Source organism: Protobothrops mucrosquamatus, unplaced genomic scaffold, assembly GCF_001527695.2.
Source record: "Protobothrops mucrosquamatus isolate PMUCROS unplaced genomic scaffold, P.Mucros_1.0 scaffold254, whole genome shotgun sequence".
NCBI classification, from domain to species: Eukaryota; Metazoa; Chordata; class Lepidosauria; order Squamata; family Viperidae; genus Protobothrops; species Protobothrops mucrosquamatus.
The window spans coordinates 636,225-660,778 of NW_015386602.1; the positions used below are offsets into that span (position 1 = coordinate 636,225).

Here is a 24,554-nt window from a genome sequence, read left to right on the forward strand (position 1 = left end):
GTTTTCAGGCATGTGGGCTGGCACATAGCCTCTTTATGCACTTGATGAAGTAAACTGAAGCTCACAACACCTTATGTCTTTTAATAATATTGTTACTTGGGAAAGGTACCACCAGACTCCTTTCGATAGAGTCAGTACTGATCATCAATATATATATCTTCAGTTCATATCATCAGTTGCTGGATTGCTCTGTACTGGATTGTTGCAGAATATATGAGAGGTTGGTAAAAATTAGATGTCTGCCTTGCATAAAAGGAAGCTCTTATTCTAATATAAAGTTTATCCACCCCTTGTTTCTGGTATGAGCAACCTTCTGAAATGTATCAGTACATTCAGCAATAATAAAATCAGCAATAACATTTATACTGTTCTTACCCTACTGTTTGATCGAGCTCTCTTTCATTGTCAACAGAGTGAGACTCATCTTCTATTTCTTGTTCTTTGACCATGCTGTCTCCATGTTGTGGGTGATCATCTGATTCAACATCAGTAGCAACCACTTGCAATAAAGGAGCATCTGTTTTGGTATCGCATGAAATCTTGCCCTGTTGTTCCCAGGCTTGGAAAGAGCTTTTATCTAGTGGGATTTCAGTTTGGGTCTCAGAGATCAGTTCCTGGTTTAAAACATTGTCTAATTCTTTAATAGATTGTCTGCATAGTGTTTCTATTGTGACTGGCTTACTACAGTTATCTTCAGATGATACCTCATGCTCTCCATTCTGGTCTACTATAGTCCACTCCCGGTCTTGTACAAGGATGCTGGGTGATTTCTTTTCACCTTCCCATTTTTGAGGCACAACAGCAGAACTTTTTTCTTCTGAATAAAAAGAGTCCCATTCATTCTCCAGGGTAGACTGTCCTTCACTTTCATTTATAATGGAGATTGACTGTAATGTATCCGAGGACTCTGCTGGGAATGTTTCAAGAGAATCCATTTGTTCAGCAACTGCTGAAGGGAAATTGCTTTCTTGTGTTACCAATAAGTCCTTTGTCAAAGATCCATTTTCTTCATCGCTAATGAGGACATAGTCCATTTCTAAAGAAGACTGTTCTTCTGCTTCCTGTAATTGTCTATCTTCTTTATTGTCCATTCTTGTCCTTTCTGGGAACTTGGTCAATTCACTATCAAAATTAAACACATCACACACAGCTTCTGAAATTAAACAAAACAGTTTTAGTTAAAGCAGTCAATTTTTCCTACTAATTTTAAACAGGAAATAATTATCAATTTGATTTGTATAGCCTCTTGTTATGTCATTTTATGTTTTGCTTAAAATAACTTTTCAGTTAAATAAGACATGCTAGACAATTCATAGCTGGAAAAGAATATTGCATTTATAGGGTGTGTGAGTGAATGAGTATTTCTAAAATGCATTTATGGTATGTGTATTCATTTTGTATTTATTTTGATTTTTTTTTAAAGAGAAATATTCTTTTTAAAATAAATATACTTTAAAAAAAGAAAGTATCTCTATTTGGGAATTTTATTTGGAAAGGTTTTCATAAGTAATTTCTTTCTAAACCATTTCATTACAGATTATAATATATGCAAAAAAGATTTTTATTTGCCTAGAAAAAAAATCTTACATTAAGAAAAGTGCTAATTTTACTCACCATTGTCCACACTTATGACTCCACCTGCTGGTGAATCAATATGAGTTGATTTTGCTTCGTATTCACACTTGTTCAGATCATCTGTTAACTCAGGAATTACTTCAGAGTCTAACAATAAAGAACCCCAGTTTTCAAAACTTTCCCCAGCTTTGCTATTTACATCATCAGATTTCTTTTCTAAAATATTATTTTCATCTTCACTAGTTGGTGAATCAATACTATCTGAATATATTTCATACACAGGTTTTTTAAAAACACACGAGGGTTGCAATTTCTCATCAGATTCTAATAAAAATGAGTCCCAGCCTTGATTTTCTTGATCTCCTGCAACCTCATTTTTTAAACCGGTAGCTTTAGAGTCCAAAATGTCAATTTCACTACCAGCAACTGGAGATTCAATATTACTTGAATCTGTATCAAACTCAAATGCTTTCAAAGTACATGAAGATCCAGGAGTCCCATCAGATTCCAATAACAGGGATCCCCAACCCTGTTGAGAATATTCAACAGTATCATCTTTTATGAGAGCAGTGTTAGATCCTGAAATGCTCATGCTGTCTTTTTGAAGAGTGTCCAAACCAAAAGGAGAAACACATGCTAGTGTTAATTGATTATGGGGTGATTCTATAAACTCTGGACTATAATTTTCCTGTGTATTTTGAAGCTTCTGTAGACTATCTGCAGAATATTGTTTTTCTATATTACTTAGGACGTCTTCCATTACTTCTAATGAGCCTTGTGGTGATTGTTTCTTTGTAAGTGTTGGATGAATTTCTACTGTTTTCTCTGATTCATCAATGACTGTTAAAGGATTAGTTTCATTCAGCTTCATAGTTTGGTTATTCATCATTGATATCTTATTCATAGTATACTCTTTTCCAGTGTCATCAACTGCAGTATGCATTGTTTTCATCTGTTCAACTAGTCCTGTTTCATGGCTGAAGGCTGAAAGTTGATCATTTCCAGGAAAATTATCACACATAAAATTATCTGTGGCCAAAACAGATTCCTGAATAATATTTTCTTTTTCAACTTCAGATAGTTTGTCATTTGGAGATGTTCCTTGGTAGATTGTCTCACACTTATTTGCAAGACATGTGCTGTTTTCTTCAGGGCATAATTCCTCTCTGTCAATTGCCAGTTGCTGATTAAAATGAAAATCAGTGTTTTTTAACAAGATGGGGGACATCACACTGGGCTCCTCGTGCTCAGCTAGGACAGAGTTCTGTGCACATGTTTCCTTGCTTTCATACTGGCAAACATCAGGACTGCTTGAGGCCTGTGAACTGCTGTCTTGATCAAAGTGATTTAATATATCTGGGTTTTCTCTGCTTGTTTTCAAAATGAAAGGCTGGTCTACATCAGTCCACAAATCTGGATCAATACTAAATACCTGGCAGTTTCCAGGGGTACTGTTTTGTAATATGTCAGGAACAAATGAATTTCCTTCAGTAGGTGTTGTGCTCAAAGGTTTTGTTAAAGACAGTGAAGGATCTGATGGAGATTTGTTAATAGACTCTGGGTGCATTTCACTGTATTGATTTACTATTCTGGGGACAAATCTATTTCTATTTATTATAATTGGATCAAGTTTTAGATCTTCCCGAGCAATAGCATTTAACAAGCTTGTCTGCCAGTCTTCTGGAACAGTTTGTTTAACAGTATTAAGAGATGGTTCTTGTCTTCTCTCTGTTTCATCAATATGTGGCCACGGTAGTCCATCATATTCTCCAGTGTTTGCACAACCTTCATACCGATGAGTCAGTACCTGTTCCTCATTTTTATATTCAGGTATATTGTTACATTGTGTAGATTCTGTTTCATATGGAGAAGTAGAAGTAGATTCTGTTTCATATGGAGAAGTAGGAAATATTGTTTCCTCCATATTTTCGTTTCTTTTTGGATGTACTGCCCATGTATTATCAAGGATAACTCCTGCATAGTTTGTTTGTAAATCATTTCTAGAATTCAATCCAAGTGAACTTTCACTTTGTTTTTCCAAATTCCACCATTCGAATGTATCATCTGGAAATCCAAAACATTCTTCTATGGATTTTTTATTTTCATCTAATGAGCTTTTGGCATTATCTTGCAACAGAATATCCCAGGCATCTAAATTATTTGGACTGTAAATTTCTTCATTATTTACAGCAGATGTTTGTGCCATGTGATTATGTACATCATCCTGATCTATTTCCCTTTCTATAAAATATTCAGATGTTTCATGGGCATGGTGTTCTGTTAAAATATTAACATCTTCAGAGGTTTTATTTAATGCATCCACGTGGACATTTTCCTTCAAATTAGGTTGAGCATTTGAATTTTTTGAACCATCTATAAGATTTGTTTCCTGGAAATGCAAAGATTCCTTCTCTCTCACAGCATCCTCCAATTTGTCAGTGTCTATATCTGACTCTATTCCTCCCTGATGTATATTTGAATATTCTGAAACTTCATCTGTTCCAGGACTTGATAAAGAAGAGGTATCATCATCCACGTGAGAATTCCAAAGAACTAAATTTTTAGGAACTTTATGATCAGTGTTTGTTTCAGAATCTTCTTGGCTTTTATTTTCAAGGGATTCCTTTCCAGATTCATGTATTTTGATATCATTTGTGACGTTCTGATTATTACTTCCTTGAAAATTCTCCCTGGTATGTATATTAATTGAAGAATCGCTTATATCTGGGCTTGTTGGACCTGAGTATATATCATTATTAATGGAACCACTACTGCTATTATCTTCCTCACCAGTAATTTTGAAGGAAGTATTTGCAGGGGAGTTACTTGATCCTTCTGACATTTCATTCTTCATGGGGCTTAATCCAGCAAGCTGGATTTCTTCACTCACTGATGTATTCCAAGCATCAAGGATTTGGGACAATTCATGATGCAGTATAATATCAATACATTTTTCATGAGTGAATTCATTCTCACTCTCCACACTTTCAGGGGTTTCACTTAATTCAGAAGAATCAGCTTTATAAGGTAATAAATTACTTGGTTGTGGCTTATCTGTTGTGTCCAGGGCTTCAATATATTCTTTATATAGATTCTGTGGAATTCCTTGATTTTCATCATTTGAAGTTGTATCTTCAATGTCGAGCATTTCTGAAATATCTTCACAACTTTCCAATTCAAATTTATCAGTGTTCAAGTTGGGTATTGACTCTTCTCCCGTTGATGGTTGTTCTTCACCATGCAAAAAAAGATTTGATTGTTCTGACTCTGAAGCATTCATTTCTGATCTATTAATCATGTTTTTATTTTCAACCATAGTTTGATTACATTCTTCTCTAGGAGAAATTGAAGGGAGACTTTCCATGTCAGGAATATTTTGTTCAGATAGATTTTTATCAAAAGGTTTAGAAACTAGTGTAGATACCTCCCCTGAATGGTAGTTTTGATGTTCAACCATGTTAAAATGTTCCAAATTATCATTATCTTCTTTAGGAGACATAACAACTTGTTTTCCATTACTATCTTGGGATACCTCATTCTTTTCTTCCTTGATAAGATGAGTCCAATTGGAAAATGGTATATTTACTTCTGGTGGTTCTGCTGCTACGTCTTCCAGACTTCCACTAGTTATTGTTTTTTCTGGCGAACTGGGATAATCAGAAATTGTCCTGCTTTCTTCTGAACTATTAACATATGAAAGAGGTAGTAAAAGTGACAATGGCATGTTGTCATTTTGGATTGTTTCATTTCTAATATCATTAAGAGGGAGTGATCCTACAATAGCTTTATTTTCAATGACTTCTAATGTTGAGGAGTATGTTAAATTATTATCCTCCAGTGCAACTCCTTGATTGTGCTGAAGATGTTCAGGCTTTTGGTCAAATTGCATATTTAGAACTTTACTTTCTTGACCTGATTGAGTGTTTTGTTTAAGTTGATAATTAACTGAAATGTCATTCTCTGTATCATTTGGATCAAAACAAGGAGATCCTATGTCTTCAAAAATGATTTCATTATTCCTCTCACAATTTTCTTCTATTGTGCACACGATACTACTTAGAGGAGAATTGTTATCTTTTTGTGCAGGGATCAACAGCATTCCACTATTTTCAGAAGGACTACTGTCATCAACGTCATAGTCACCTGAATAAAGCACTGCACTGTTTTCTTCTGAATCAAATACCACAGCATCTTTTATATTAAGCTCAGAATGTTCAACTTCTACTTGTTTTTCATTATTAAGGGTTAGTCTCCAAGCTTCACTATAATCAGATGAACATACAGGAAATGTTTGTGGCAATGATTTATCATCTGATAAATCATATGTTTCTGTTCCAGTTTCATCTGAATTTGAGTTTCTTATTTGGTCAAAAATTGGCTTTCTATCAGAATATTTGTCTTCACTTTCTTTTTCATCTCCAACACCTGTGGGTGACACATATGAATCAGATGTTGAATAGTTTGTATCTGGTGGAGAGACAATAAGATCTTCACCTGTATTTGATGTAACAAATTCTGGGTCTCTGTATGACAGGAACGGATCTTCCCAACAGGCAAGGTTTCCAAGCATATCTTTTCTGATGTTTGAATCACAGGCATCCCATACAGTGGTATCATCAGACTGTCTAGACTTAGTGTTGCTGTGGTTTTCTGTAATCAATTTAACATCTTTCTGCACAATGCCAAAACTAGATTTTGCATTTTTATATACTGTATGGTTTTCTAATGAGCTACCATGCCCATTGTTTTGAGAACTGAAATCTATTTGATTTTTTGGATTTTCACTTAAATTATCTATAGAGAATTCCAGTAAACATTTAGACATAGAATGTTCGTCAAAATTTTGTGAAACCTGATCAAATTCCACTTGAGGAACATTCCATGAATGCTCTGTGAGTCTTGAAGTATCATGATCAAACTCTGTCCAAACATTAGGCAAATTTGTCTCTATTTGTCCACTATTATTCCATGGTTCACAAGCTGGTTGACTAGAGTTCCACATATTAGCAAATTCTTCTATTTCCTCTTCATCATCTTTCTGCTGATATTTCAAACTATTTTGGGCAGGACTAAATGGTTTTTTCCAAATATCTGCTCTTGAAAATTCTATATGTTTTGGTTGCTTTTGTATACATGCCGAATCTGATGCTCTTCTATCAGTTTGCTGTCTCAGTAACAGATTTATTTTATAATCTTTCCATGAATCAGGACTCTGAAATACAGATTCTGGCTCAGTTGAATTCCATGTATCAACATTTTTGGAATCTAATTCAAAACCATCCCACCAACTCCCATATCTAATACGAGAATGAGGATTTTTAACATGATCAATTTCATTAATTCTTTCAATTATATCTTGTGGATAAAATAAAGGTGGCCCACTATCTAAAGGTGATGCTTCTACAAGGCTATTCATTGGGGTTGGTGGAGTTCTTCTCTCAGCACTTTTCAAAATTTCTGGACAAGAGGAAAATTCATTTTCCAAGTCAACCAAATCTGATTTATTATCAGAGAAACTTGTGTGATTCTCTTCTTGGTGGCCAGATTCATTCAACGTTACTATATCATCATCTTCACTTCTTCTTCGAAAGTCTATGGAATAATTTGCAATATCACATTCTGATGAATTTGTCTTGTCATCTGCTTTTGAACTAGCTGACAACTGTCCTTCTGATGAACCGCTGTCATGGGAGAAATCATCCACAGAACAGTCCACCAAATTTGAAGGCAGTGTCTCAACTGAAGGCATGGGTGCTAAATCAAAATTGAAAAGATCATAATTGTCACTGCAATTTCTAGATGGAGGCTTTTCTTCTTCAGCAACTGCTCCTTCAGGAATGGGACTATAAGAGTCAAATCCAGAAAGAAAACTGTGATGAATTGCACCTCCTTCTGCTACTGGACTATCATCACTAAGAAAAACTGAGCTCTCCTTAGATGATCTGCTGCTTCTAATAGTAGCAAGACCACTGTCAGGACTCACAAGATCTATGTTAACATCAGCATGGGCTTGCGCTGATTCATTATGATCTTGAGGGTTTTCTATAAAGTTCACAACATTTGGTTGTGGTTCAATGTCTGAACCGTATAGTTCCATAATACCAGAAGATCCTTGAGAAAGTGGAGCACTTCCAGCAACAGCCTCAGTGGAAGATGTTCTACTATTTGGTGCCATTTCAGGATGTCTTCTGCTGATAACATCTTTCATTAGTAAAAAAATTTCATCACCGTTTGCTATGTAATTCTCTTGCTGGTAAATGAGAAGTTGGTCACATCCATATTCCATAGGATCCAGTTCCAGGCATGGATTCTGACACTCTTCTAATTCACAGCAAATCTATTAAGGAAAAAAAGTGAACACCAGATGTTTGTTTGATCAATTGTACATAACGAAAGTAAGTTTGGTAAAAATTAATACTGCTTGTATTGCCTATTTCTTCTGAAACCAGGTTTTTACTTTATAATATTTTCATGTTCTAACATACTCTGAACAAGTATTTTCTGCTTAAGCAACAGCACTTAAATGAAATAAAACTTTCACCTTTAGGACTCAGAGACTCTAGTACAGGGGTCCCCAACCCCCAGGCTGCAGCCATTATAGACCAACACCCGTTCAGAACTGGGCCACAGAAGCAACAGGTGAGCGTGTGCATGCACACAGCTCCACTTACACAAGAAGCAGGCAAGTACATGTGCCCACACAAAGCTCCGTTTGCACACATGCACGTCTGCTGCTTGCGCAGAACCCACTCTTCTCCCCTCCCACCACCTGTCCATAAAGCTGGAAAGGTTAGGGACCATTGGTCTAGTATTTCTGATCTTGATCCCTAATATTTCCCTTTTCTTAGAAGAATAAAAGAAAATATTGTTATGATTATGATTTTGGTGCTTGGCAACCAGCACATGTTTACAACACTTGAAGCATCCCACAGTCACATGATTACCATTTGCAATCGTCCCAGTTGACTTCTGAGAAGCAAAGTTAATGGGGAAGTTGCAACTCAAGGTCATGTGACACCATGCATCATATGACATTTCACTTTACAACAGTGTTTTCAATGAGTGAGAGCCTTAGAGCAAAAAATAGTGGACAAATTCAAAGGTAAAGTGAACAAGACAGTGCCACTCCTCACTCTCACATATATGAATATATCCAAATCTGTTTGGTTTTTCTATGATACAGTGTCACATTAATTCACATTCTTGTATAATGCTCATGCAAAATTCATATACACAGACAAAAACAATCTTTCCCATATGAATTTAGAAAATTATTTCTATAACTTTATCACAAGACAGAGTTTATGGACAGATATAACTGTAAATGGCAAACGAGGAACAGTAAATAGTATAATATATTGTAGACAACCCTAGAGTAGGGGACATTCTAGGACATGGAGAGGGAGCATCTGTTTTTTTCAACCAAAACAATCAATATGCATATGCATATTAAAAAAAAGAGTAATTCTTGGGGTATGACTTTTAGATGGCAAAAAAATTAAGAAAACTGGGCTATTGCTAATATACAGTATTTATGACTATTCTATCTAAATAGGAAGATTTAAAAACTATATTAAGAAAACCCTGCACATTCATGACATATGTGTTAAATGAAAAAAATATAATGACCTAAGACTATGAAAAGAGAGCTCAGTTTTAAAAATTTACAATTGCTTTTTCTTCCCTATTTTTCCTATCATTTAACCACCTAATGATGTGTTATTGTTCTCAGATCATTGTAGAAGTTATTGTTCTATTCTTATCCTGTATTATTTAAAAAAAAGTAATAGCAAAATATGATGTAATATTGCATCCTTTGCGACAATGCCAGTTTTTATATTATTTCATTCTCTTTTCCAAAATACATACCTGATTTCCTAGCTCCATGTTTTCTGAATAAACTGCTATTTGCTTTTTTTCTTGTCCTTCTAATAAGTAGCTGGCCGAAATGACAAGGACATCAAAACCATATTTATCTACAAATGCTTTCAGGTCTTCATTGATATTTCTGTGAAACAGATAATCCTGAAATATGACAAATCAACTATTTATTTAAGAAATCAATTGAATTAACATCAGCAGCTAACTTTACAGTTAAACCAATAATGGACAATGCAGGGAGGAATGGATTTGTTTTGGGATATTTTTACAATGCAACTCTCTCTATATCTAGTCAAAAGTAAATTCCACTGAGTTCAATGTGAGCTGTGAGTTAAAATTAACATAATCATAGAGCATCAGATAAGAAAAGACAGGTATATAAGATTGCTTGCAATTGTAAGATATACTGTAATAAAGTGCTTTTGTACTAATATATTTATGCTTTCATGAAAAATACTAAAAAAAGTATTTTTCCCATATATGTGTACAACATTTATTGAAAGTGGGGTCTCTTGTGCTCTCTGAGCTTGGTATTTTCTTGCAGACATTTCATTACCAAACTGGGTAACATCATCTGATGATGCAACAGAAATGTTGGGCTCAGTTGTGGTTTGAAGTCAAGGACTACTTGTATTAGCTATAAACCCCCAAGAGCTGAGGCAGGGATAAGCCAATAAATAAATATTTATAGTCAAGCAATCTAATATGCAAGGGCCCTTAGGGCTGAGGTTTGTTCAATATACTGTTTTGACTAGATACAACATTAAATAAGCTAAGTATAACCATTCACATTTCATGCTTTATATTTCCACCATTTTCCATATTATAATTTAACATCGTTCAAATCTAGAAGTCAAATACCAATTGGATGATGTCTTAAAACTGAGTTAATACATTACAGTCACATTTCATTTCTAAATATTTTAAAAAAGACAGAAATCTACTTCAATTCTTTGAATCATAAATTATTTCAATTTGCTTTGCCGGTCCTAAAATATTTAGACAAAAAGCATGTAACTAATTCTTACTTTTAAAAAATGCTGGCTGTTTTCATTCTTTTCTGTGTGAAACTCAATCTTGTGCTGCCATTATTTTCATAAGAATAAGTCCCTTAACATGTTCAGAAACAATATGGTAATTTCCATTTTGTGTTATTTTTTCCTGTAAAAACCTGAACATGCTTAAAGCATTTATTTAAGGGACAGAAAAAATCCTGCTAACTTGCAATTCAAGTGCAACATAGAAAGATATAGAGGTGCAAGAAGAATATATACAGTCAAAGATATTGTCACATTTCTTTTTGTGAGAGAAAGCTGTGGTAAACATGCATAATTAGAAATAACACCATTTTAAGCACAGAACTGAAATGAAATTTGTTTTGTTTTTGTCCTTCTAAATAGTTAGGATACTTTCTGATTGATGGCATCTGAAGGTTGATTACTCAAGTGAGCCCTGTGTAAATGTTCATTGTTCATACATCAGACTCTCTGGAGAAACTAACTGTGTCAATATTAACCTGCCCAAATTAAAAATAAGATGTCTTTTTTGTTCTTCAACTTCTTGCCTGGGGAGCACAATATGGCTTTTGTCAGAGGCGCTCCATCATTTTGGCTCAAAGAAACTGTCAGTACAGTTTGGGATTTGTTATTCATGGCCAGATATCCTGATGGGTCTAATGAAGCCTTTCTGCTGACAGCTCATTTGCTAAAAATATCCAACTATCGCAAAGTATAAATGAGGAATATATTTCTTTCCTCATTACCCTGCATTTCCCTCCCATTGACAATTATGTCATGAACCCCAATGATCTTCAAGCTGGGATAAACTCAACTCTGCTCAGTAGCAGAGAAGTGAACAGACTCTTCGTAGCTCATGGCCAATACTTCAGTTTGCTCTTTTCTGTTTTATGAACTCATGGGCAAACTTTATGACATCTTTAAATTGCAATATAATAGGGTAAACACCAGTGTTTTTGCACACATGCCACGCCAACAGCCTGTGTGCTGTTCGTTGAAAAATGTGTGCTAATTACTGCAAATCCCCTCCTGAACCCAGACATGGATGATTTTTTGATAAAAGTTTTCAGGTAATAATACTGGTTTGTTTGTTGTGAAAACAAAAGGAAACTGCTACCTATCCTCCTAGACTCCATTCTTCTTATTTTGGTTTTCTTTCTAAAAAGTTCTGTCTGTGCATTCTCATTGGATGCCTATTTTAACTAGATTCCTATAGTTGCTGAAACCATGATCCTTTTCTCCTTTTTCCCCAACCAGTTAAGGCAAAGTAATTGTGAAGTAAGGTGAAGACAAAAATACCCTCAATTTAAGCTTGGTGCCTGATGACTAAATGGACACATTCGTGCAATTTTCTTGGTTACAGTACAAAAATCATTAGCCATTTTCTATTTCCAAGATATTTTTTTAACTTAGGGGTCCTTGGTGCTCTCTGAGCTTGGTTGTTTTCTTGCAGATGTTTCATTACCCAAACTAGGTAACATCATCAGTGCTCATCATCAGCACTGAAGATGTTACTTAGTTTAGGTAATGAAAAATCGGCAAGAAAATAACCAGGCTCAGAGAGCATCAAGGATCTCTCATTTCAACCCTGACCTACAAATATAATCCTTTATTGGTATTTTTGGACTTTTTATCCAATTCTGAGAGTTAAAGTCCACAAGTCTTAAAATTACCAAGGTTGGATACCCCTGGGCTATTCTAATGATAATGATTATGTACCATCGTATCAGAAGAAAGGCTCACCTTCTTATTTACCTAGATTAGGATTTATTGGGTGATTGTGTACCATCAAGTCAGTTTGATTCTTAGATTTTCTACATGACAATCTGTCCCTAACCTAGCCCTTCATTGCTTTCAACAAGGCACCCATCACCACTGTAACTGAGTCTATCCACCTTGTTGCCGATTGTCCTCTTCGCTTTCCTTCCATCTTTCCCAGACTTAGAACTTTCTCCAGAAACTAGACTTTCACATAATGTGTCTGAAGGATCATTTGGGCACTGTCATTTCAGCCTGGAGTGAAAATTCTGGGTTAATTTATTTTCCATGGTACTTTTGGAGGTCTTCTAGAACACCAACATCCTAAACTGGCAATGCTCTCTTTCCTACTTCTTTGATGTCCAACTGTTGCTTCCATAGAGTGTCATAGAAATACACTATCGCCCTATTCTGATCTGTTACAAACACATTTCAGGATCTGAATATCATGGTGCTGTGTGTACTATGGCTTTCTGACCTGTGCAAAGTTTTCATATGAGGATGTTCTGGGAATCTCATTTTTCCCAGTTCCACAACATGACATTATATGATTGATCCAATAAAGGCTTTTCTGTAATTAGCTAATTGTATGCTGATTTCTTTTTGGTATTCTTTGGCTTTCTCAATTATACAGTGTGCTTCAGTAATAATATCTCATGTTCCTCAGCCTTTTCTAAAGCCAACTTGAACATCTGGCGTTTCTTTTTTCATATAGTCCTAATTTTATTCCCCAGATACAGTAATTCCAATGATGCTGGAAATACTTATTATTCTCCATTCATTTATCTCCTGTCCTGTTGAAGCCATCCTACACGATATAATGAATTCCATAGCTTGTGTACTTTGTGAACTACTTCCTTTTTCTTATATTTTTATCTGACATTTTTATATTTCATTAGTTAAGCCAATTTGGGGGCACTTTTTTCATATCTTGCATAATTTTATACATTCCAATCATTCTCCATACCATATCCCACCATGTTTATTTGCTGTTTTTATCCTAACCTAAAAAGCCCTCAAACATAAATTTTCTTTATATCAATATTGTTTCAGCCCTTGTTCATTTCGGTTGCCCTTTTAATACTTTTTTGACAGCACAGGTCAGAATTACCGTACATCTAATATTCTACAACCCGTAGATTTGTACTGTATAAACATTATATTAATATGGAGATACATAACTCTGTATGAGTCTGTCCTTGAAGACCACCCAGAAACTGTAAGTGGTCCAGAATGGAGTGGTGCGGGCAGCTATGGGTGCCCCATAGCCTGCCCATGTTACTGATTCCCTGGTTCCTTCTGGATAAAATTCAGAGTGCTGATTATCACCTTTAAAGCCCTGAATGGTATGAGATCCAGTTATTTGAAGAGCTAGCTCTCTCTAAAGGTATTTGCCTATGCCAACAGATCAAACAAGAGAGGCACATTTTAGCATTCCCATCAAACAATATCATTGGATGGGACATTCAGAAGATGGGTCTTCTTCATAGCAGTGCCTGTTTTGTGGAACAGCCTCCATCCTATAATCTGGAGGATCCCACTAGTAGGCTGTGTAGTCTTAGCTGTTCTCCCATGCACTGAGCCTTACAAAGGTATATTTGGTATGGAAGTGCTATGGCAGCTTGATTGATGTGCGGCTTTAATTCTGTAGAATGTTTTCTTTATTTTTTATGTGTTTATAGGAGTTGATTGTTGTTGGCCATTCAAGGTTAATATTGTACTAGACCCTGTGATCAGTTGGGTCATCCTTTGAAAGAAAGGTAGTGTGGTCTGATGTGACCAGAATGAACTTTAAATTTTAGGATGACCATATATATTTTTAATCCAATGCTAGAAAGTCCCAAGATCATATATGAAGAGTATATATTATAAATAAAAAAATAATTGTAGTGGCAAATGAAGTTGAATAATATCAATTATACAGGTATACAGAATGACCATGAATGAAAGAAAGAGTAGCGGAAAGAAACAACTTCTGACTTTCTGCCAACTTCCCCGATTGACTTTACTTGTGGGAAGCTGGTAGGGAGAATTGGATATCATGATCATGTGACCATGGAGATGATACAGTGACCGTTCATTTTGCAATTAAAACTGGCCCGACACATTGTAGAAATTTCAATTGCACAGGATTAATGGAACCCAAATTTTTACACATTCTGTATGGTCCCAGATTTTAGGTACCTCGATTCAAAAATTGTTGCAGTATAATCTACCATTTGGTCTAACTTGGGGGTACAAGCAGACAAATAATACACAATGAGAGCTTCAGTAATACGTAGATAAGATGAGCAATCATATAAAACTTTAAAATAAATTAAGTAAATACATAAATACTTCTATTTTTTTAAAAAATTATCCATTATATGACTGTTTCTTAATAGCAGAAGTTTGTTTTCATTAAGCTATTCACTACTAGGCTTAGAATTCTTTCCTGGTCAATTGTATCAACTCGAACCATCTGCATATTAAGGGGTTTTTGACACAACATTCATCATTTTATGCCACATTTCCCTTTTTAACTTTACTGTTTTCAGAACAGAAAATTCTTCACTGCCCCCTTTTAACTATTCTAGGTAATGTGAGGCCAGAAGTCAATTCAGTACTCATCTCAACCCCAGATTATTTATGAATAAGCAAAAAAGGACAGTTTTCCCTAGTGATCTTTTGCTATTTACTGTCTTGTTTCCTTCTTCTTATTTTGGAATTTGAAGTACAAAAGCTCCTTAAGTATAAAAATTCTACAAAAATGTCTTGTTTTACACTTAAAGCCCTTTCCTTGAAAAGCTAATCAGATCCATAGCATACCCTTCCACAATCTGTTCTTATACTTAAGACACCAAGAGAAATGTGCTGTTTGACAAAAGTACCATGGCCAGGCTGCAAGTAATAAAGTACTAAACTGTGCAGAAAAATGACCAGCGTAGTTACTGTCCAGGAGCTGTCTATTAGTAAGACTGTCCCAAGTGTAAATTTATATTCAGTAATTTGTACCATCACCCATGCTGTATCGCTGTCGTGCAAACATGGTAATAAAGAAATATATTTCTTGCTGTCAAGAAAATCTCTAGGAAAATTAATCAACCATTCATCCATCCAGGCTCTTTGCATATCCTTTTCTCAAACAGGGAAGGCTACGAGATTCCTTGCATGTTCCATGCACTCATTGCAATAGACTATGGAATCCATCAAGCTTGAGTTGATTTATTGAACTGTCTCTCAGCACAGCAGTAATACTACAGCAAATGAACTGATAACAACTTTAAAAAAAGACTCAGTAATGTTCAGCAGTATCTGATGCATTAAGTTTCTTCCCACAGATTAAAGATTTTTTAAGGGTCTTGAATCATGGCTCAGCAAACAATTGAGTATTCCAAAATGATAAAGTTAGAATCTTTGGGAAACGATTTGAAGACACCGCTAATGTCCTTCACATGCATATTGTCAAATGCACTTTAATATGGATGCAATTATGCTCCAGTACATCTTGCCCTTCTGCACGTTTGCATTTACACAGTTGTGCTGATGGGTAAATTGTTTCAGCAGTGGAATAAAGCTATTTGTCTGTGTCTATTGAATATATTCATATAACTTCTGAGACAGAATCCCAGATAAGTTTTTATTCCATGTTTGGATTGCAAATTCCAATTTCAAAGAGTGAAATCCGTATCAGATTCATCTCCTCCTGCTTCTCCACAAACCTCTCCAACTATTTTTTTTTTCTGATACAGTCAGATTTGAAATTCCTGAAAGGAGAGATGATGTCAAAGGGGCAAGGATAGGCTATGCTGCTAGTCTTTGACATATTCGAAGCATATATCTCTCGTCATTTTGAATGAGGACATTGTCTTTTTTTCCTTTGGAGGAAAAACAAGGCAGGCCATCTGTGGGAAAAAGCCTGTAGAAAGCATGTGCCTCTACTTCAGTGTTTCTCAAGCTTGACAATTTTAAGGCATGTGGACTTCAACTCCCAGAATTCCACAGTCAGCAATGCTGGCTGTGGAATTCTGGGAGTTGAAGTCCACATGCCTTAAAATTGTCAAGCTTGAGAAACACTGCTCTACTTTGATGCACTTCAGCCAATGAGGCTGACTCTTTTCTCAGGAGATAGTTCTATTTGCACAGACTGGGATAGAAATTCCGCCTAAATCCATTGGCATCAAAGTCTGCAGGGGAGAGTCAAAAGACAGAATGTCACAATGCAAGTCCTACCCTTTTTGTATGTGTATTGGTTCCCACATCATTCAAGATATACGTGGAGCTTGTATCCCTACTTTCCATTTGCCATCTTGCCTTTTTGCCACACACATAAACGCAGCAGTCAGAGGGAAAACTTTCCAAGTAGATATGCATACGATAACCTAATAATCAAATATCCACATGCTTAGAAAAAGTTCTTCTGGCAAAAATAGCAATCTGCAACAACATATAAATCTGTTACAACCCACAGAGTCCATTCATCACTCAGTAGCTTTGGTTCTTTTTCATAAAGATATGTGACCTCTGCCCATTATATTTCATTAGCAGGGCACCATGTGAGGCTCCTTCGCAGATGACAGACTAGAAAGCTAAACATCATCGCCTAAAGGATTTGTGGGAACAAGCCCATCTTCAATCTTTGTCCCTGGGAGGCACTTTTAACACCTGCCAACCACAGCACTATCATCAGAAAAACATTTACAGATTTATCTTCAGGCTGGTGATTATCAGAGATAATTTGTTTGGAGTATGGATAAAGTTGGTCTAGCATAAACAAACTCGACACTCAAATTACACGATGAACATCATTAACTATTGGTTTAACCACTACTGATCTGAAAAAGATGAGACATTAGCTCAAAATTATAGAGGGTTTTTTTGTTGTTGTTGTTGTTTTAAACTAAAAACTATTAGTCACAAATAGATGAAAATTTTATTGGGGCGTTTTACTTTTCTTACTTAGTGAATCCTTCATTTTATATCGCTTATATAGTTTGACTCATATCTAAGTATGAATCTGTATATTGATATCTATATTTTTTTATCCCTGATTTTTTTTTACAATTCTGAATAACTGTTCTTAAATGCAAGTTTATTTGCTCACAAACAGCTTAATTTTTTTAAAACTTTACTGTAGGGATCAATAAATTTAGTTTAAAAGCTTACTCCTGTTTTGATTTTTAACTTTTGATTTTCTCTACTGTTGTTATCCTTGCTATTACTAGCTTTTTTTCCAGTACAGGGAGGGTCATGTTATATTCTATCAAATATTTACTCAGAGAACAAGTTGTTTATAAAGCATTGCATGTAGAATACTTTTTGGGCTGGAAAAGCTCCCAAACTAAAAAAAAATATAAGATGATAATAAAAAATATTCAGATATTTTCAGCAAAATATATTCTATATCCTAACCAATTCTTTTCCAAATGTTATGACTGAAAAAATTACTTTTAGTATGTCAGTATTGAAAAACTTTTATGATTTCTTTCATATGAATGGACATCACAAGCAGAATAAAGTTGCTAACCACCAAAGGCAACTGCAGAAAGGACAGGTTTTTCTCCCTAGACAGCCTAGACATAAAGTTTTCTATCCACTTTTTTCCGTGCATAATTGGAATTCAGAATATATGAAAATATAGGGTTACTGCACCTAAAGCAGTGATGGCGAACCTATGGCACGCGTGCCAGAGGCGGCACTCGGAGCCCTCTCTGTGGGCACATGTGCCATTGCCCTAGCCTCGTCTCCCCCCACGACCCCCTCAGCAGCCCCCCTGGAGGAGAGTCACCCCCAAGTGTGGCCCACACAGAATAGCGCAGCCAAGGACATGGCAGCCAGGCAGCGTAGACAAGACTCTGCCCTCACGCCCCATCTAGCACAGTTGATGCTGCGGGTGTGGACAGAAGGCGTGGCCGCCATGGCGCTGCTGGGCTGCCTGGGCAAACTGCGGCGGGCCCTGGAGGCGGTGAGTGGCCCTGCAGGCAGGCAGGGTGGGGGCAGAGCACAGGCGGGGCAGGGGGTGGAGCAGGGGCAGGGCCTGTTTTTGGGCACTCGGTCTCTAAAAGGTTCGCCATCACTGACCTAAAGCATTAAGAACCATTGTAAATCTTCCTGTTCAGCTCTCTTAGATTAAAAACTGTCCCTTCCATCCTTGTTTCTGAAATATTCTTCCTTCAGAGTTTTTTTTATACTCTGTACTAGGGGTCTTTTATGACTTGTGGACTTCAACTCCCAGAATTCCTCAGCCAGTATGCCTGGCTGAGGAATTCTGGGAGTTGAAGTCCACAAGTCATAAAAGGGCCAAGTTTGAAGACCCCTGCTCTATACTTTGTCCTCTCCTCTTCAGCCCTAGGCGCCTAAGTTCCCTGGGCAAGCCATTTTTCTTTCTGCAAGTTCAGGTTTTGCTTTGTGAAAGGTTTATTCACAAACTAGCCAAGTTAACAATTTCCCTTTCATTTCACAGAAACCGAAGTGCAATTCCTTCCTTTTCTGAGCATTTCAAACCATTACACTCATTCAGACAGCATCAAGGTGTCATTACCATAGGCATAATGCAGGCATAATGCAGAACAAACGTAAAACCATAATATTGCCATAAAGGCATGCCTTATAATAACAGGCTGTTAGTACAGTAATATCGTGGGATGAGAATATTAAGGAAACAAGAGTTTGAGAACAAGGGTAAAAAAATATATTTTCTCCATTAAATCCTCTTGAAAGTAAAAAAAAAACCAGTCCTGTTTTCATTTCCCGAGAAAACAGTTCAGTTTTCACAGAAATATTTTGTCATTAACTGAATCTATTTATTTTACTCATTTAAACGTTTTTACATAGATATGTATTACAAAGTGAAATCGAAACAATTATTTTATACCCAGAATTTTAAAATACATTGGTAAAATATAAAACAAGTATTCTAATCATTCTTTGTAATTCTGCTGCTGTTTTGCTAAAGACCCTAGTAAATACTCATGGTTATGTGAATTAGAAGATGCCTTTAGCAACTCATTTATTAAACAGTCAGTTCCTTCAGAGGAAATGGTAAGAGTCATTATCCTACCAACAATGAAAAAAAAATCCAGATGTCCATCCTATATAAAATGTTCAATAGCTGTTGTTGGACATTCACCAGCTGTAAACACAGTATTTTCCCTGGAATACAGCAAGTAGGACAGACATCTCTAATTGCTTAATCAGTCAATATTTTTAATTTTAAAAGTCTAAGTATAGAACCTATTACACGCAGTGACAATCAATGGGAAATATGAAGCTAAAGGAGGCAGCTATTCAGTCTGCCGAATTTTGAGATTTGCGAAAGTCTAAAAGAAATGTGTTTTGGTTAAAAAGATCAAAGAGCTAGATGAGGACTGAATATTTTAGGAGTATTAAGTATTTGAAAAAGTTAGGGAATGTTGAATGTTAATTAGAAAGAAAACGTAAAACTTGGAGGAGAAGGGAAAAGAATGCATTTCTTGAGTCAAAGTGATCCTTTTATAAGGAAGTTTATAATTTATGAACTCAACAATTTATATATTGCTTCCCAATCCTAGTCCTTTTACCAGCGATCAAGACCCAGAATATAAAATATTAATATATTCACCAGAACTAAACTGGATTAAAATTCTTGGGTTTAGTAACATGACATATCTTGCACTAACACATTCACAAGGATGTATGCAACAACTAAAGTTAAGGATGCTGAACTCCCACTTGATTCTATTTCATAATTGCTTTGCATATCAGCCCTACCCTTTTTTAGCACAGGAAATAATTACTTCAGCATAGAAGCCAGTGCAGCTGCATATATTAATACTATAACATAAATCTAGAGTGTTGCTATGGTGCTAAACCAATGGTTCTCAACCTGTGGGTCGGGACCCCATTTGGGGTCGATCGACCATTTCACGGGGGTTGCCAAGCAAGGCTGTCCGCCATTTTTTTTGTCCACCATTTTTTTGTCCGCCATTTTTCCCCCTTTTCCAGCGGGTGCCTTACCTCGCTTGGGCTGGGCCAGCTGGTGGTCGGCCTGCTCCGTCTCTGCCGCTTGCCAGCTACACCTCGGCCGGCGCAGGGGGCGGAACCACGCATGCGCGGCGCTCCCGGGCAGGGAAAGTCCTCGACTTACGACCGGTTGGGTAGTCCTCGACTTACAACCGGTTTAGTCCTTGACTTACGACCGGTTTAGTCCTCGACTTACGACCGGTTGGGGTCGCGGCATTAAAAAGGTTGAGAACCACTGTGCTAAACTCTGTGTTGTTCTTTTTATGACTTAGCACAGGGATGGGCAACTATGACTCATTCACGACCTGTGGACTCCAAGTCCCAGAATTCCTCAGCCAGCCTGGCTCAGGATTTCTGGGAGTTGAAGTCCACAGGTCATAAAGGGGCTATAGTTGCCCACCTCTGATTTAGCATAAAGAGGGATTTTAAAAAGAAGCTATTCTAATAATGGGTTACAGTTGAGCGGTTATTGAACTAGAAGCACAAATGAATCCATCTGCCCTAACCAGGAATAACTATGAGTAGCTATGGCCTCCTTTTGTCTGTAAAAATACTTAAATCAAATAACTGTCCCCAAACTTTGAAGACACTAACACATTTCAGTGTTTTCCCAGCTTCAAGCTAACATTGTTTCATTGGACAGAGTGGGAAAAAACTCAGATTCATAGCTGTCATGTCTTCTCATAATGCGCCTTATCAAGTTATAAAGAACCACATTATAATTCCCTATCTGGCCAAATAGCCAAACATTTATTTTGCACAATTTTGTTTCCTTGAATGGGACTAAATTTTGTTACATTGTTTGCAAAAATTAAACATGCTATGATTGTCTTAATAACTTAGCTCTAAATTTTTACTGACTTATTTTATTTGAAATAGAGACAGTTATATTGCTTTAATTATTGGTCTACCTATAGAATTTTGGTCAGTGACCATAATAAAAATTATTTTCATATGTGAGTCTTAAAAGGTCCCCCCTGGACACAGTATTGTTCAATTTTCCACTCTGTTGGGGACAGAACTCCAGTATTTGAAGACAAAATTGGCAATATGGACCTTGAAAAATCTCTAAGGGGGAAGAAATAATAATAAATCTTTCAGCAAGGCAGAATGAGTTGAGAGTATGCCTCCATAACATTTCAGACTTGCTATAAATTAACTCCCTTCTATTATACAGTAGGAGAGATTTTCTCTAAAACCCTGGAAAATGTCAGAAATATGAGAAAGTATTTCCATTCTTGCTTCTACCCTGCCAGACCACAATCTTATTTTAGGATTGTTCTTCTGTAACAATTTTCAATTGGACATTCTCAGTATTAGGGTAAACAAAATAATAATATGGAAGAAAGCCTTTGGCATCTAATCAAATATCCAACAACCTCTCTTGGTATCTTTTCTTCCTCAGTGTAGAATATACTGACTTGAAACTAAGATTGAAATAATAATGTCAGTAATTAAAGACAATTAATATTGCCCTCATTGCCTAATATTGACAATTAACATTTTATTATTCCTTTTCTGTGTTTCTCATTTCATTAGTGTATTTTGCCTAACTCTGCCAGCCCTGTAAGGAAATAACACAAGTATATGTACAGTACAGGTACACATCCTCAACTTACAATAGTTCAATTTAGTGACCATTCAAAGTTACAACAGCGCTGGAAAAAGTGACTTATGACTGTTTCACACACTTAAATGCATATATCTTGGCAACTAGTTCATATTTATGAAGGCTGCAGTGACCTGGGGTCATGTGCTGAGCTTTTGTGACCTCCTGACAAGCAAAGTCAATGTGGAAGCCAGATTCACTTAACTACCTTGCTACTAACTAAACAATTGCAATAATTCGTTTAGCAATAGTGGCAAGAAAAATCGTAAAATAAGGCAAAACTCACTTAACACATGTTTCACTCAGCAAAATAAACGTTGGGTTCAGTAATTGCAGTCGTAAGTTGAGGACTTACCTGTATGTGTACAATTGGAAAAAAAGATCTGTATTTCCTAACAATTACAGCCACCAGATGGCGGCATTGAACTATCTGTACTCTACTATGGCAATCTTGGTTGTTGTTTTTTTCTTCTAGAATTAAATGTTGCAGTCAGAAAGTTCCCTTTCTACTTCAACCAACCCAGAGCCACTGAGGAGAAAGGAAGTGAGACAGAAGAAGCAATATCAAATTAACTGGATTAACTGAAGCCCAGCCTTGCTCTATATAAAACATGATTCTCCTTAATATAATTAAGTTGCTTCTCTCAATTTTACATATCCTTTTCCTTTCTATTACTTTCATTTTAAGAGAACGGTCTATGCAGTTTGGAATATGTTTGCTAAATATAGTGAAGATGGAAGATGTAAAGAGACATCCAAGTATAATCAAAGCAGAAGATACCAAAACCAGGCATTCAAGTGTATAATATTCAAATGTATAAGTCACCAGTTCACCTATGAGAAATACATAGGTTTTAATCTCAGGTACATAATGAGTAGTACTCTATTACTAACATATTCTGAAAACTAAGTGACATTTTCCCAAAACCTTTAAAGAAAAAAACCTTCCACAGCAAATGATGCATCAAACTCAAACAAGCCATCGAGATTGCTAATGGATTTTAATAGCAGCTATTACAGCATAATAGTACGTTTTCAGTGGCTATTTGTTGATCTTTTTTTTTTCAGTTTACAAGACTTTTATGTCTAATCCCAGCAAACATCCCTCAATTATTTATAATCATTTGGTTCAACCTAAAAATAAATGCCACAATGTTCTTTTTCTTTTCTTTTTCTTTTTTTGCCAGATTGGCAACCCAAAAAGCTATGCACAAACTGGAGGAATAGGATAAGAACATGTACTCAGCTGCTGGAAACAGGGAAAAGAGTGTTGGGAAAACTTACCAGCAGTCATCAGTGAGTTGTATGAGCAGCAAAGAAACAGACGGATAAGAACAGGGGATACAGCTGCTTACAAGTAAGCCTCTCTTGATTTCTTTGGCTCTGGTATCTATATGCCGGTGGTAAAGATTGTCAGCTAATAAATAGTCATGTAATAACTCTTTAAAGAGGTGCAGTTCCATGAGCCTCCTCATTCTAAAGGCCATATTTTCCTTTATGTCAAAATACTTAAGCAGTCTCCCCACAATTTATATTGTGCAATAAACCCCCAAACAACCCCCCCAAGTAATATTCACTCAAAATAAAAACCAAGGCTAATATTCCCAAACTCTATTATTTCTAAACATTAGACTCTAATAATTCTCAATATTTCATGCAATCTGCATTCATTACAATCGTGCTTTAGCCTGACCTTCATCTACTCATATGCATCCATCTGTTGGGTTTTTAATCATCTCAACAAAAGTTCTGGAGGTTTTTAAGAAGAGACTGGACAGTCACTTGTCTGAGATGGTATAGGTTCTCCTGCTTGAGTGGGGGGCTGGACTAGAAGACCTCCAAGGTCCCTTCCGGCTCTATTCTATTCTTGTTTGCTATCTTAGTTATTTACAGTTTCTAAAAATGATGGAAACTTTTCAAACTCATACAAAGAGATGCAACTTTTGACAAAATATTTTAAGCAATGAAACTTAAAGAACATAATGGGCTTTTGGAAGGAAGATTATCTGCAGACTGTCATATGATAAAAAGAATTCACTTTAATTTTAAAAATGTAAAATATTGAATTCCATCAGACATGAAACACTGGATTAATGTCACTAGTTCAGTAATTAGATACTGTATATTGAAAATATTAAATTAATGAACTATTGACATTAGTCCAGTGTGAGAATGAGTTGTTATGTTTCATATGAAAACAGTTTGAAATGCCTTTGTGCATTTCGGGTTATTGTTTGACTGTCTTTGGATATGAATATTTGCTTTGAAATTATGTTTCCTGGCCACTGTGTGTCTGCAACTTTCCAGAGAAACATCATCTTACACAGTATGCTTCTTAAGGTTTTGTCTAACAAGCAGCTTGGTGTTTGGGGGGTTATATACATTGAGTTCCACTGACACAGTAGCAGATTTGAAAGTATTAGGTATACAGTAGTGGCCAAAATTGTGGAAACCTTTTTGGAAAAGTGTATTTTTGAGGTTTGATGGCTAATAACACCACTTTTTGGGGGGAGTAGTACCATAAAATTATATATCAATGGAAAGATAATTTAATCAATAATGTAATGCAACAAAGTTTGTTCAATTATCTGTACTGTATTCTGTGAAAAGTTATAGCTAAATAACCAGAAAAAGGAAGCACAACTTGCTTAAGTTGATATCAGGTAGCTTTCCTTCATCTGATTGTAGCCAATGAGCATGAGTGTTTAGAGAGCCAATCAGATGTCATTTTGTTT

The 24,554-nt window shown here is 36.1% G+C and overlaps 1 protein-coding gene across 1 annotated transcript in view; it reads right to left on the bottom strand.

Moving 5' to 3' along the window:
• PRUNE2 (prune homolog 2 with BCH domain) overlaps window positions 1-24,554 on the bottom strand; it is a 69,340-nt gene that overhangs the window by 33,450 nt on the left and 11,336 nt on the right. The window contains exons 3-5 of the mRNA XM_029283860.1: window positions 9,445-9,600; window positions 1,615-7,912; window positions 376-1,153 (exon numbers count right to left, since the gene is read on the bottom strand). Of these exons, the coding sequence (XP_029139693.1) occupies window positions 376-1,153; window positions 1,615-7,912; window positions 9,445-9,600 (7,232 nt within the window). The remainder of the gene's footprint in view (window positions 1-375; window positions 1,154-1,614; window positions 7,913-9,444; window positions 9,601-24,554) is intronic.